The 14,406-nt window shown below is 45.3% G+C and overlaps 1 protein-coding gene across 2 annotated transcripts in view; it reads right to left on the bottom strand.

The window, feature by feature from the left end:
• The window catches only part of tbc1d1 (TBC1 (tre-2/USP6, BUB2, cdc16) domain family, member 1), a 93,246-nt gene that overhangs the window by 47,759 nt on the left and 31,081 nt on the right, over positions 1-14,406 (bottom strand). For both annotated transcript variants that reach the window (XM_056279528.1, XM_056279529.1), the window contains 4 exons: positions 12,157-12,762; positions 2,675-2,764; positions 2,442-2,546; positions 540-672 (listed from right to left, as the gene is read on the bottom strand). In XM_056279528.1, the coding sequence (XP_056135503.1) occupies positions 540-672; positions 2,442-2,546; positions 2,675-2,764; positions 12,157-12,762 (934 nt within the window). The remainder of the gene's footprint in view (positions 1-539; positions 673-2,441; positions 2,547-2,674; positions 2,765-12,156; positions 12,763-14,406) is intronic.

Raw genomic sequence — 14,406 nt, 5'->3', positions numbered from 1 at the left:
AATCCAACTGAACAAAGGCAAAATTATTAAAAACATGAGGGAGACAAGACCAAGACAAACTAAATAGGGCACGATTTCCCCAAACATGTGCTCAATGGCAGGCAACCAACTTTTTTTTATTACCTGGGCTAAGAGGCTCAGAAAGTACATAACTTACCTGCCAAAGGCAATTTCATCAGCAATGAACAGTTGGAAATACTTTCTTCCGTTTTTCACACAGTCAAGCATGAGGTTACTAAAGAGGTTACGTACGACACCGTGTTGAGAAATGAACCAACACTCGTGCCAGACCTCGATTCCTTAACTGGATTTGAAGGTTTCGGTCAGAGTTCAATATGATCAGAGCTGGTAACTCCTAGATATTATGGCTTTCAAATGCAACAGATGCCGCATTACCCATTGTTTCACCCTTTTCCAAACACTTGTGGAATCCCAGAGGAGGTTTCCCCTAGTTTCTAGAATGTTCCGGCCTGCACAGGAGCCGTGTGTGCACACTTTTGGAAGAGCCGGAGGTTGGCAGATGGGTTTAGGTTTCTTACCTTCTATCCTCTCACACAGTCTGTGGAGCTGCTGCATAGGGCAGGTGTCACACTGCTGGTTCTGGGTCCTCACACTCTGCTGCAAGGCTGCTACAGAGAACGCCTGCTTTAAGGTCAGCATGATTTCATCCACCTATGAGAGAACAAGACAAAGTCATCTGGTTTGTTCATCAGCTATCCCTCCATCTTTGCATGAACATACTAATCCATCTATCCCTACATGTCCAGAGCAGTGGCTGAGTGTTTACAATCTTCAAATGTTAGTACTAATATTAAAAAAAGAATATAGTTGACCTCTAAAAACACACAGAGGCTTTGGTTCACACTGAAAATGATGCACCTAATGTGTGTAGAGCTATTACGCAAGCCTAACTTAACTGATCCCATCAAGACAGAGTCCGGATGTTGGCAGAAAAAGAAGAGATGCATTTCTTTTTTGCTTTCCCCCCCTTTTTCTCCCCAGTTGTACTTGGCCAATTACCCCACTCTTCCGAGCCGTCCTGGTTGGTGCTCCACCCCTCTGCTGATCTGTGAAGGGCTGCAGACTACTACCACATGCCTCCTCTGATACATGTGGAGTCGCCAGCCGCTTTTTTTCACCTGACAGTGAGGAGTTTCGCCAGGGGGACGTAGCGCGTGGAAGGCTCATGCTATTCGCCCCCAAGTTCCTCCTCCCCCCCGAACAGGCGCCCCGACCGACCAGAGGAGGCGCTAGTGCAGCGACTGGGACATATACCTACATCCGGCTTCCCACCCATAGACACGGACAATTGTGTCTTCAGGGACGCCCGACCAAGCCGGGGGTAACACGGGGATACGAACTGGCGATCCCCGTGTTGGGAAGGCAACGAAATAGACCGCTACACTACCCAGGCGCCCTGAAGAGATGCATTTCTTCAGATGGGAAACGATGAGGGAAAGTTGAGCATCCAGTCTGTTATCTGGGAATGTGTGTGAGGAACAAGGCAGTCTCCCCTGCCCTGGCTTCAAGTAAGACAGCTGATTAAAGACCACGTCACTATGCCTTCTGGGTGGAATTCCTCGTTGATAACCCCGCCTGGATGTAGGAGCTAGCTATAAAACGGCACTTGGCAAGTCGGAAACAATTTCAAATATTGCCAATATTTATAAAGCTTCATCAATTTGCTAGTTTAGAGACTGTTTTGTGCACAGGGGTGCTGTGTAAGACTTTGCAGGAGACACAGGCACAGAGCTGAGAGACGCATGACCGAGTGACACGCTCCAATGTTCCTACTGAATGGATGCAATCGGCCCATGCAGAACAAGCACCTCGTTTTCTGATTCTTCTTCGATGTGGAAACAGCCAGGAGTAATGTGTGTGTGTGTCTTAAAACGTCTGCTAAAGGAAATTGTAAAATTGTAAATTAAAAGACTATGTTCGCTTTATCTTCAAAACAACCTACCAGTCATTTAACAACTAAAATAAATATGCTAGCCAGATGTGTATTTGATCCATCCTCCTTGCTTATGTAGAGGCCTGACATGCACTTTCTTTAAATAAAGGTAATACAGTAATCTATATGGTAAATGCTCATCTGTGAGCTCTACATTTTAACATTGATAATTATGAATGAAAACGTAACACTGAAATGTGTAACAAGTCACTGCTATGTAAGATTGGGCCTTAGGGGAGTTGTGTTCCACATCTCCATCCCCGCTGTAGACCATATCCTCTGCAAGGCCACTACTTATAGGCAAGATCTCAAAACAGCTATCTAAATGGATCGATTCATTCCCCTTTGTAACCAAAAGCTTTTCACACAATTGCTGTGTCTGTGCACCTCGAACTATACCTTCCTAAGCTGGCTGTTAATATAACCCACTCTTCTCTGGCTTTTAGTCCACACCCCCATCTTTCAGTCCCCCCCCTCCCCGCCTTACCAGAGGCTCATCTGCACATTGGAAGACGTAACAGACGAAATGGCAGCTTCCTCCTTCCACTGTCTCCCTGCAAATGAAGCCAAAGTGATCCACATGACGAATACCCTGTGGAGATGGTAGACATTTTAGTGATAAATATTACCTTCTCCGCTCTCTCACACACACACACACACACACACACACACACACACACACACACACACAAACAGGGTAGAAACCTGGTACATACATACCTGTGAACAGAAGGAGATTTCTCTGAAACTCTTCTCTATGGCAACTTTCTTAGTGTCTGGACTAACCAAAAAGATCTGCGACTTCCCCACCTGAAAGACACAAGTAGCGGTAAAATAAGATTACATGTTTCCGAACATGTGTACGCGCGTATGCATGTCTTAATAAGCCGTCATCCTGTGGTTAACGTGTGTAACTTTAGGTTTCTGTGAGTGTGGTACACCACAGTATCTGTGGGGAGGTTTGAGCTGAACCAGTGACAGCAAGAAGCAGCGACCTCACACACAACGCTAGCATCTGACCACGGCTCTGTCGTCTACTTTGACCTTTCCTACACCCCTGCCTCGGAGATGCATAGAAATTAGTGACATTAGTATCTTTTTTACTGAGCCTTTAACAAAAAATATTCATTTAAAACATTCATATTAACAAGAAGTACAATCTGCTCGAGGCAACCTCCAATCATACCAAGATGATGACATGAATGACACCGACTACCCGAGGAGGGCTGTTTGCTGATTCATATTTACTACAGTTATCTAACGATCCTGTGTTTCATGCCGTAAAGCTCTGAGGGCATCTTGGTCAAGCTCATCCTCCTCTGAGTCCACCTCCACTGACCAACCACACAACCATGTCAAGTATGAATCACACGGGGCGTCCGGGTGGCGTAGCGGTCTATTCCATTGCCTACCAACATGGGGATCGCCAGTTTCAATAGCCGGGTTACCTCCGGCTTGGTCAGGCGTCCCTACAGACACAGTTGGCCGTGTCTGCGGGTGTGAAGCCGGATGTGGGTATGTGTCCTGGTCGCTGCACTAGCGTCTCCTCTGGTTGGTCGGGGTGCCTGTTCGGGGGGGGAGGGGGAACTGGGGGGAATAGCGTGATCCTCCCATGCGCTACTTCCCCCTGGTGAAACTCCTCACTGTCAGGTGAAAAGAAGCGGCTGGCGACTCCACATGTACCGGAGGAGACGAGACATGTGGTAGTCTGCAGCCCTCCCCGGATGGGCAGAGGGGGTGGAGCAGCAACCGGGACAGCTTGGAAGAGTGGGGTAATTGGACAGGTACAATTGACAATTTGGGAGAAAAGGGGGGGGGGGTAAAAAAATAGATAACATTTATATCGCACTTTATCTTGACAGCCAAAGCGCTTCACAGTGAAGGGGGGAAAGTCACCTCAACCACCACCAATGTGTAGCACCCATCTTGGTGATGCACGGCAGCCATTTCGCACCAGAACACTCACCGCATATCAGCTTGAAGTGGAGAGAGAGGAAATCATTGCACAACTTACATGGGGGACTGACTGGGTCGCCAGATGGAGAGAGCCAGGTTGGGATTTTTTTGCCAGGACACCAGGAGACCCCCTATTCTTTGTGATAACTGCCCTGGGACCGTTAATGACCACAGTGAGTCAGGGCCTCGGTTTAACGTCTCATCCGAAGGATGGCATCTCCTACAGCAGTTTCCCCATCACTGCACTGGGGCATTGGGTTTTTTTATTAGGACCAGAGGGAAGACTGCCCCTAATGGCCCACCAACACCACTTCCAGCAGCAACTCAGGTTTCCCGGGATGTCTACCATCCAAGTATTAATCAAGACCATACCTGCTTAGCTTCTGTCATTAAGCAGAACCGGGGTACATGTTGGTATGGCTGCTTACAATTAATGTCAGTGTAGTTCTGTGTGCCAGTATTGGCAATGAAAAATAAAAAATGAGATATAGATAAAAAAAAAATTCCAATCTATTTTTTTTTACAATCAATGACATCATTAAGTCAAAACAGCCATTCAGTAACTGCAACAAGAGCAGCAAAGAGTTCTAATAAATAACAGGAAGCTAGATGCCAAAGACATTCAGGGTTTCAGCTGGAAAATCCATGTTTTTGCCACAGGGCAAAATAACCCAGACACTGAGGATGCACTAGCCAGTGCATTCTTAGTGCCGGTCTCAAGCCCGGATAAATGAGGAGGGTTGCGTCAGGAAGGGCATCCGGTGTATGTAAAACCTTTGACAAATCAAATATGCAGATCATAACCAGATTTCCAGAGGCGGGCCGTGCTACCAACAACTGCCACTGGTACTGTTGACCATTAGGGAGCCAGTGGAAACTATGCTACTGCTGGGCGAAGGAGAAGGACAGGGAGAGGGAGAGGAGGAAGGCATGTCCAGAGGCAGCGGGAGAGGAGGAAGGGTAGGAGTGTAGAGGTGAGAGTTGGAACTTTGAATGTTGGCACTATGACTGGTAAAGGGAGAGCTGGCTGATATGATGGAGAGAAGAAAGGTAGATATACTGTGTGTGCAAGAGACCAGGTGGAAGGGGAGTTAAGGCCAGGAGCATTGGAGGTGGGTTCAAACTCCCATTCGCACCATGGTGTGAATGGGAGGAGAAATGGGGTAGGGGTAGAATATGTCAAGAGTGTGTTGGAGATGAAGAGTGTCGAAGAGAGTATAGTTAAAAAAATCCATGTTTTCGCCACAGGGCAAAATCACTAATAGATAAATTTAAGACTTAGGTTCAAGCCCCCCCACCCCCCTCCCCGACATTGACAGGACTTAACAGGTTAAAAAAAATGCAAGAATAAATTATCGAATAAATCTACTCAAGACAGCAATGCTGATATGATAAGCAAATTGCAGCAGCACATACTGTACCATATTTATAAAAGTATTTCATCCATCCATCCATTATCCAAACAGCTTATCCTGCTCTCAGGGTCGCGGGGATGCTGGAGCCTATCCCAGCAGTCATTGGACAAGCCGCCAGGCCATCACACAGAGCCCACACACAGAGCCCAAACACACACACACACACACACACACACACACACACACACACACACACACACACACACACACACACACACACACACACACATTCATACCTAGGGGTTTAGTATGGCCGAGTCACCTGACCTACATGTCTTTGGACTGTGGGAGGAAACCGGTGCACCCGGAGGAAACCCATGCAGACACGGGGAGAACATGCAAACTCCACACAGAGGACGACTCGGGATGACCCCCAAGGTTGGACTACCCCGCGGCTCAAACCCAGAACCTTCTTGCTGTGAGGCGACTGCGCTAACCACTGCGCCACTGTGCTGCCAAGTGCAGAGGTGTACGCAGTTATTTTCATAATGAGTGGGAAAACAAAATTCAGTCACAAGTGGTCGCTGGAGACAGATGTTGAGACGTGTGTTGATACAGGGTGTGAACAGGAGCCCTCCCTGCCACAACCTGGACAAATCTAGACAGAAGACAGGTCTGAAGAAGGCTCTATCAAAAAACGTAATTTAACTACAAACACTATGAATTGTAGTTGAATTTTAAACTATCCCCCAGTAGAAGCACAGCTCAGACACGGCAACAGCAACAGAGGGAGGCGGGACTAGGTGAAATTTTGCTGACAGTCATGCGACAAGGTGGGAGGTAGGATTTCTAAAGTCACGAGCATGACGTCATGGTGTCTGTGTCCACAGCGTCAGCGGGATGTGCTAAGGATGTTAATCATTATATCGGTTTCTGCTGAAGAGGTACCCCACACGCGCTTCACTTCCTGTGCCAATGCTGACTACCTCCTGTCTGGAGAGGGAAACAGGAAGGCTAGCATCAGCAGGGGAATACTGGAGGGCAGAGAGAGGTTATATAGGGGAGAAAGTGACCTCTTTTTGAGCAACACTCAGCACCGGCTCATGCTGAGTCATCTTGCAGACTTACGCAAACTATCCCGCCCCATCTTGCTCTTCGTGAGTGTATTAAGCCCAAGATGACATTAGTCATAAAGTAGTTCTGCAATGAGGCTTGGCCTTAAAGGGTTAGTCCAGTTACCAGGGCTTTGTCCATGTGTCCTACTTACAGAGTCAGACAAACTTGTGGATAACCTTTTTTATGTCTGTGCATGCAGTTCGAAGGCTTGTTGAATGGCGAGTTTAGCCCAGCTTAGCTCAATTGCTGGATATCAGTAGGGATCATTAGCAACTCCTCTCTCAATAAGGGGAATAAACCCTCTCCAAAGCTGATCGTCATTTTTTAATTGTTAGCCTAGTGTTAAAATTTTCTCTCAACCAACGTTCTCTAACTATTTTTTCACAATACACAAATCCATGTTCTTCCGCCATGGCTGTACACGGATAATGAACCCTGTTTAATCTGTGGTTCGGAGTAGAAAGTGAAAGTAGAGATTTTCTAAATATGTAAATTACAATATTTCATTCTGTTAGACTAGCCATCTATCTCTGGTGAAGTTTGAAGGTTTATTTTTCATCTTCTGAGAGGACCTGCTTAATGATCCCGGTAGACACCAAACTATGGAGCTAAGCTACACTAAAGCCACCAATGTACCATTCAAACCCCAGAAAATGAACCACGCCTTTTAAGCAGCTCTTCGAAACTGGCTCTCAGACGTGTGCCGACGCTCGGTCTGACGCCACCACTTCTCAAAACGCCCATCTCTTTGCAAAGCAGTCTAACTGTCACCCAAAATGTAAAAGAGTAGAATGGAGAGCACTTCTCTTTCCCCATTAGAAAAAAAAAAAAAGTTTAGAGTCAGCACAAAATTCAAGCGCAACTTTGCCCCCCCCAATCTATCGCTGGTACTTACCGTTGCTAAACTGAAGGTTGGCCAAAATCAATACACCTCTGCCAGGGCCACAGGTCAACAGCTTTTTGGTAACGGGATGCGTATCCAGGAACAAGCCTTGGTAATCACAGTCTGGTGTGACTCGATTCCCTCCCCCTGATCATCTGTGCATTGACTGCTCTCTGCGGTAGCTATTTCGGCGCTGTATACGAATCAGAGTATCATCTTAAACTAATTGGTCATACTTTAGAGGTTTTTTTTTTTTCCATCCGTCGCAGTGACGAGGACCATCTACTCATCCTGTAGGGGTCGAGTTCTGTGGGTGCGAAGATGGCTGGTTAGTCAAATCTGCGCACTGAATGTTCTTTGGCAGTGTGGCCATGGGATAGTGGGAATAGCTGGCACGGTCTTTCCTGACCTGCCTGCGGCTCTCTGCTGCAGCAATCCTGGTGGCCTCATATGCGTTCGCACCATTTCGGACAGCTGCACACCACTCTCCTCTGTTCAAAGCGTTCTGTTCCCATGTGTCGTAGTTGATGGTGAAGGCCTTTAACGAAGCCGTCAAGGTGTCTTTGAAACGTCTTTTTTTACCACTATGGGAGCGCTTGCCTTGCTTGAGTTCGCCGTATAACAGTTTCTTTGGGAGCCCATGCGAACTACGTGGCCCACCCGATGAAGCATTGCATGAGGATGGTGTGTATACTGGCGGTCTTGAGCGAGTGAGGACCTCTGTGTCAGGGATCTTGTCATCCCACTTCATACCAAGAAGTTTTCTGACGCATGTGGTGTGAAAGTGGTTAAGTATTTTTGAATGGCGTTTATAAACTGTCCATGTTTCTTAGCCGTAAAGCAGTGTGGCGAGAACTATGGCCCGATACACTTTAATTTTTTAGTTTAGAGGTTAAAGCACTGTGAAAGATTATTTGTTCTCATGGTCCAACTGCACTTTTGTGTTGATATTGATCACTTATATTTCATTCGAGGCAATCAGTTGAAACCGACATTAATATTGGGTAGCGCTTTACATGAAATGCATGCAATAAGTGTTGGTTAAAAGGTAATAAGGCCCTTATAGAATGCTTATTACATTATTATGTGTTAATAAGACTATATAAGTGTTAATTGTAGCATCATAAACATGTTTATAGCCACTAGGTGGTGCTTGAGAAATATGCAAAACCTACTTATTCCACACTCATCTTAGGTTGTAAGTCCAATCTGCATAAAACGTTGCACATAGCAAGTTATTAAAAGAATTTCAATAAGCCACAAAACGCAAAAGTTGTGACTTATAAGGGCTGTATTACCTATTAACTAATTATAGACTTATTAACACAATGTTAATAAGCATTTAATAAGGCCTTATAAGGACCTTATTACCTATTAACTAACACTTATTACATGCACTTAATGTAACGCATTACCTAACATTGCATTTCACAGCCTGTGTGCCACTGAGGGTTTGTGTAGGCCTGACTAAATCAATTAACTGTTGCACAGACTAAGGGTAGTTATTGTACACAATGCTTTCCTCTTAATGACATGTGATGCAACATGCTGCACGATGGTAAAAAAAAAAAGCAGTTCTTAAGGTTTTGAGATCATATCCATTGTCATTAAAGGCACTGAGGACATCCGAGGACATTTGACCTGATGATGATGATAATGATGATCAAGAAAGGCACTGAGTAGCAGCCCCCCCCCCCCGTGAAATGGTGTAACCTTATCCAGAAATATACCAACTCAATCCTTATTTATGGCCAATTGGTAGTCTGTGTCAGTGTGTGTCTGCAGAGACTCTGCAATTCTTGTATTTCCGGTTTCCTGAATTTTTGGGGCATTTCTGGGCATCTACCTTTGCCTGCAAGCAACAGTGCTGCTAGTGAGGGTGTAAGTCCGTGAAATTGCAATGTTGAGTGGGCACTGTCACACATGCGTTCCCCACCATCAACAAAATAAATTGCAGGCAATTTTCTGGTGAAGGCAGCAGCTTCTGTTAACATAAGCTACACCTTAGCATACTTTGCTTTTTAAACAAGGTTTATTTTCAATATTCAAACACACCCACAAAAACAACCCCACCTTTCCCACAGAGACCTTAGCATAATTTTAATGCGTTGTTACTAATCACACACCAGTACCACTAAAGTCTTCTGTTGCCGTTTTCCGGAAATTACATGCAAGTCTTGCGCCAGAGTTACTGGGGTGTTTGAAAAGGGCGAGTGAGGACACTTGGTTCAACGCCGTCGACTAATCTCATCTGCTCTAATGTTAACACGCTCCTTCAACTCATAGTTGTCCAATTTGCCATTTTTGCCAAACGTTAACTAACCGCTTATGATGAAATACTCGTTTTTCGATAGCACGTTGCACAGATGAACAACACAATAACCTGCCCTACATGTTTTAAATGCATTAGATGGCACAGAATAATCTCCTCACCTCTTGGGAACTTTGTGACTGCTCCCATACATGTCAACAAAGGAATGCCGTATGTCAGTGTCCTGGCGTTCTGCGCGCTCATAGCAGTAACACAATGCCTTTTGTTAACACATTTGTCGACGTGGAACTTGAGCGGTAACGTTACTAGGTCTTGAATTGTCCAATTGCTGCAACTGATTTTCCGTCATGTTGATCGCAAAATGGTATTAAGTAACGTTAAAGGCTGCATGTGTGAAAGTGCTTAGTGAGTGTGCCAGATTGTTACAACTGAAAGAATACATGATGGCAAACACGGCACCTAAAACACGAAAATACAGGGAGGCGAAACTGAGGAGCAACCTACTAACCATTTACATATTCAAAATGTTTGTAAACAAAATGTGGTAAACAAAATGGACTGCATTTATATACTGCTTTTCTAGTCTACCGACCACTCAAAGCACTTTATGCCTCACACATTCATACACTGATGCCGGAGGCTGCCATACAAGGTGCCAGCCTGCTCATCAGGAGCAGTTAAGGGTTCAGCGTCTTGCTCAAGGACACTTCGACACGCTCTCGGCAGGAGCCAGGGATCGAACCAACGACCTTCCGATTACTAGACGACCCGCTCTACCTCCTGAGCCATGCTGCCCCTATCATAAAAGGGTTTGTAAAAGCCTGATGCTTACTTCTGAGCCATATGGTAGTCAACAAGATACTTCAAATTAGCGAGTTTATGCACTTTTTTGTTTTACCATATGCTATCCATCGTTAAAAAGCTTAGGATCTTAGGATCTCAGCTTTTCAAAAAATTAAATGGTTCGTAGGGTAATCCAATAATCAATTAGTTAGAAGGCATTATTCAATCATAGGGAAACAGAATCTGAGGGGTAACAGGTTTTTGTGTAACACCGGCAATGCTTTGAAAATACTGTAGTGGTCATTATAAACACTTCACATACAAAACCGCTTTAGTTACTTTGCTGCTGGCATGCTGTGCTGTGATCTGACAACTGTGTTCATAGGATGTGAGCTATGCGTCCTATTGAGCTAGGGAGGAGGGACCAACTTTTCAAATTATGTTGACAAGCCACAAGCCATAGATTGGGCAGAATTGTTAATCAGTATGTCTTTAAGTATAATTTTCATTTCCAACATTTACTCGGGTCTATGTTCATGTTCCGTTGTCCCCATTTTTGTGTGAAAGTTGACTCTGAAGCCCAGCTATTCTACTAGCAAGGTACAAATGAGGACACACCAAAATACCAAACAATAAAACTACCATTAAAGATGTGTTGTCAGAAAATGGGGAATTTTGGGTGTTTCCAGCCTCGAGTTTAACTAGATCTCCAAGCAGTTCAACTTGACTTTGATCACACAGACTTTAAAAAATGCACTATTCAAAAACATTCATTATATTCGTAAATCTGTAAAGGTCCTATATGTTCCCAGTTTCAGCATTTCCTTGAGAGGAATCTAAATATTCTGAATTGATTATACACGTCCTCTTTCTCCTTAAATTCAGCAAGCTGTTTTCAGTAGGCAAAGTACATTTCTCTCCACATACTATCCACTGCCCTAAGAGAAAGCGTAACGGGTGAGTGACAGGTAAACCTAGGTGAGTGACAGGCGACTGCCCCAGCCAGTTTTGCTGCAAATCCAGAATTGAACTGTGCCTCATTCAGAGGTCAGTCAGGACAGAAGCGAGCGGAGCACATCACTGCATGCGGGCTAGCTAGCATCTGCTTGGTTTTTAAGCCACTTCAACTTGCTCCACTTGTCCTTTGGAAGACTATGCAAAGATTTATTTGCTGACAGACACAGAAATGGCAGATTCAATATGGCAAGTCATGTTGCAAGTCCCTTGTTGGTCTTAGCTACACTAATCGCTGTTAAGAAAGATGCACTTTGACAGGCGTTACCTGGCTAACCTGAGAAGCTAATGACAGGCAGGTTTATATGACTTACTGTGTCAAAAATTTAACAAGGGACAAGGTGTTACATAGGACCTGGGACCAGTTCTGTCAGGTTTACTTAAACTGGTATTTTTTTCCTTAAAATAACCAGTAAAATGGGAAGTAGCAGCTACTTCATGATTTCCCAGCGTAATGAATGCCTAGGCCGGGAAAACCCCTTTCTGAAAATATAGTTTTGCAATAACTCTGGAACAAGGCCTTTTAATAAGACCTGGAACATTCAATTTTCCAACGCCATGACTTTTTCAGGTTTCCATGACAGTAGGAACCTTATTAAAAGACACCAGCAAGGGTTAGCCTTTTCCACCAAATGTAACTGGATAATTAACGTCAGGTGATTTCTGAAAAGGTGCTTACATTTATAGTTTAAGTGAATATCTGCTGATGCTAGCCAATCCATCAGAACATCCTTCCTATAGTGTGTTTGTGTGTGTGTGTGTGTGTGTGTGTGTGTGTGTGTGTGTGTGTGTGTGTGTGTGTGTGTTTGTTTGTGTAAATTACCATAAACAGCATGGTCCTGTTTTCTTGAAGGCTTGTGGGTTGAATACCGGCAGTTTGGGACTCAGTGTGAGAAGCTGTGCTGTGTGTAATCTCTGGTGAGAGTCCATTCTCGTCCAGGGCCTGCAGGCAAGGGAAGCTGGGGTCCCGTTTAAACAGCATGGGTCTTCTCCCACCGGATGGACTCTGCTTGGCCCCATTATCTGACTCGCCACTACTCAAACCATTAGACTGAAAGGCCAACACCCTCTTCAGCCCACCCACCAACCCCCCGCTGGTTCCTCCTTTAGCACAAGCCCCTGAGCCACGTGATTGTCCAAACTTTTCTATGCATTCATCAATCAAGGCGGGTGGGGCCTTCTTGTGAGCAACGCTGACACGACCACAGAAAAGCACCTCGAACTTCTTGGCGAACACTGTCGGAGACACCGCATTGGGAGGTGCTGAAGAGCTCGTCATTGTACAAACGGAGGAAAAGTGGAAGTTTGTTTCAGAGGGTGCTCCAGTTGCAGAGGTGGTGGTGGAAGGTTTGTTAGTTGTGGTGGTGATGTCATCGCTGCGTGCCGAGCTCTTGCCAGCCTGTCTCAGCGTACTGATGATCTCGGGGACCTGGAATGACAGAGGGGAGAGGATAAACGCTTACAGCAAGTAACAGCTAAACAACTATAATTACTACTCAAACTGAAAAAATGTCTGCACAACATTTGATGAAATACACCGTAATGTGAACAAGCTACACTCACAGCACAGACATGGACTGACCTACTGCAGACATAAACTCTTATTTAAACCGTTCAACTGAATATATTCGGTACAAAGAATGAACAGCTGCAAAAGTAATAGAGGGAGTAAAAAAGTGGCTCGGCTGGAAATGCATGAGAAAGACAGGGAGTGGTGTATGTGTGTCTACGGGAATCTAGCATATTCATTTGGATTGGGAAAAAAACATCTTGTGATGATAAAAAGAACGGCATTACATACAATTTAGACAAACTCCCAACGGAATGGGACACTCCTGAATGACATTATTACAACACATAGTATCTTCCAAGGAATGTTAGGGTGGAAGACTCACTCCAACTGTGCTGATAGTCCCCATAGAGCAGGACGAGCTGTGCTTCATTGGCTTTGGTTCCCATAAAGCATAACAAACTCTGCTATGCCAACTTTCTTGCAATGAGGGAGATAGTCCCCTCATGTTTTCTTCTCTCCTGTTCCTATATTCCTGTATAATTTTAGCTTGTGGATCATTTTCAGAGACAATGCGCGGTCTGATTACATTTACATTAGGAGCTTTATTACCCCCTCAAGACATCCATTACCCGAACCGCTTCTCCTGCTCTCAGGGTTGCGGGGATGCTGGAGCCTATCCCAGCGGTCATTAGGCAGCAAGCGGGGGGACCTCCTGGACAGGCCGCCAGGCCATCACACAGGGCCGACACCCACACACACATTCATACCTAGGGACAATTTAGTACGGCCGATTCACATGACCTACATGTCTTTGGGACTGTGGGAAGAAACCGGAGCCCCCAGAGGAAACCCACACAGACACGGGGAAAACATGCAAACTTCACACAGAGGACGAACTGGGATGACCCCCAAGGTTGGACTAACCCGGGGCTTGAACCCAGGACCTTCTTGCTGTGAGGCGACCGCGCTAACCACTGCGCTACCGTGCCGCCCCCTCAAGACATCCATTACAGTGATTGTTGGAACTTCTGTGCGGCCAACAATTCCTCTGCTGCGTATTGTACCTACTGCTTCCACCCAGTATCCATGACCATGTGACCAAAATTATTAAGACATCATACAAGCGGGTGCTGCAATTTTCAGGTTGGTTATATTGTCCAAGGAGTGTGGACAGAGTTCCAAAAGTAGCACTTGCTGCCGCCAATGACAATGTTAGAGACACAAAAGAAAATATAGCGTGATATTAATAAATGCTGCAGGAAAACAGATGTAATCGTACGTCAGTGCAGGTGCCACATTCCTCTAGTCTAAGGGCTAAATCTGGCCGTGCAATGTGTGCTACGGTTCCCTAAAATAAAGAAGGCCTTGTGATGTTTTCCAGTAGAGGTGCAATACAAGCACCCTTCTTCCCAATGGATGCTTTTTACGCTCTTTATTCCAGTCCCTTTTTTCTCTCTCCTCTTTGCTTCTCCTCTTGCAGTGTCCCATTTCCACCCCCACCCCCTGCAATCCCTCTGAATTCTGCTCATTTTTGGATATGAAAGTTGAGTCCACTTCTAC

The sequence above is a fragment of the Lampris incognitus genome, chromosome 5 (assembly GCF_029633865.1).
Source record: "Lampris incognitus isolate fLamInc1 chromosome 5, fLamInc1.hap2, whole genome shotgun sequence".
NCBI lineage: Eukaryota > Metazoa > Chordata > Actinopteri > Lampriformes > Lampridae > Lampris > Lampris incognitus.
This window is presented reverse-complemented; position numbering and strand designations above follow the sequence as displayed.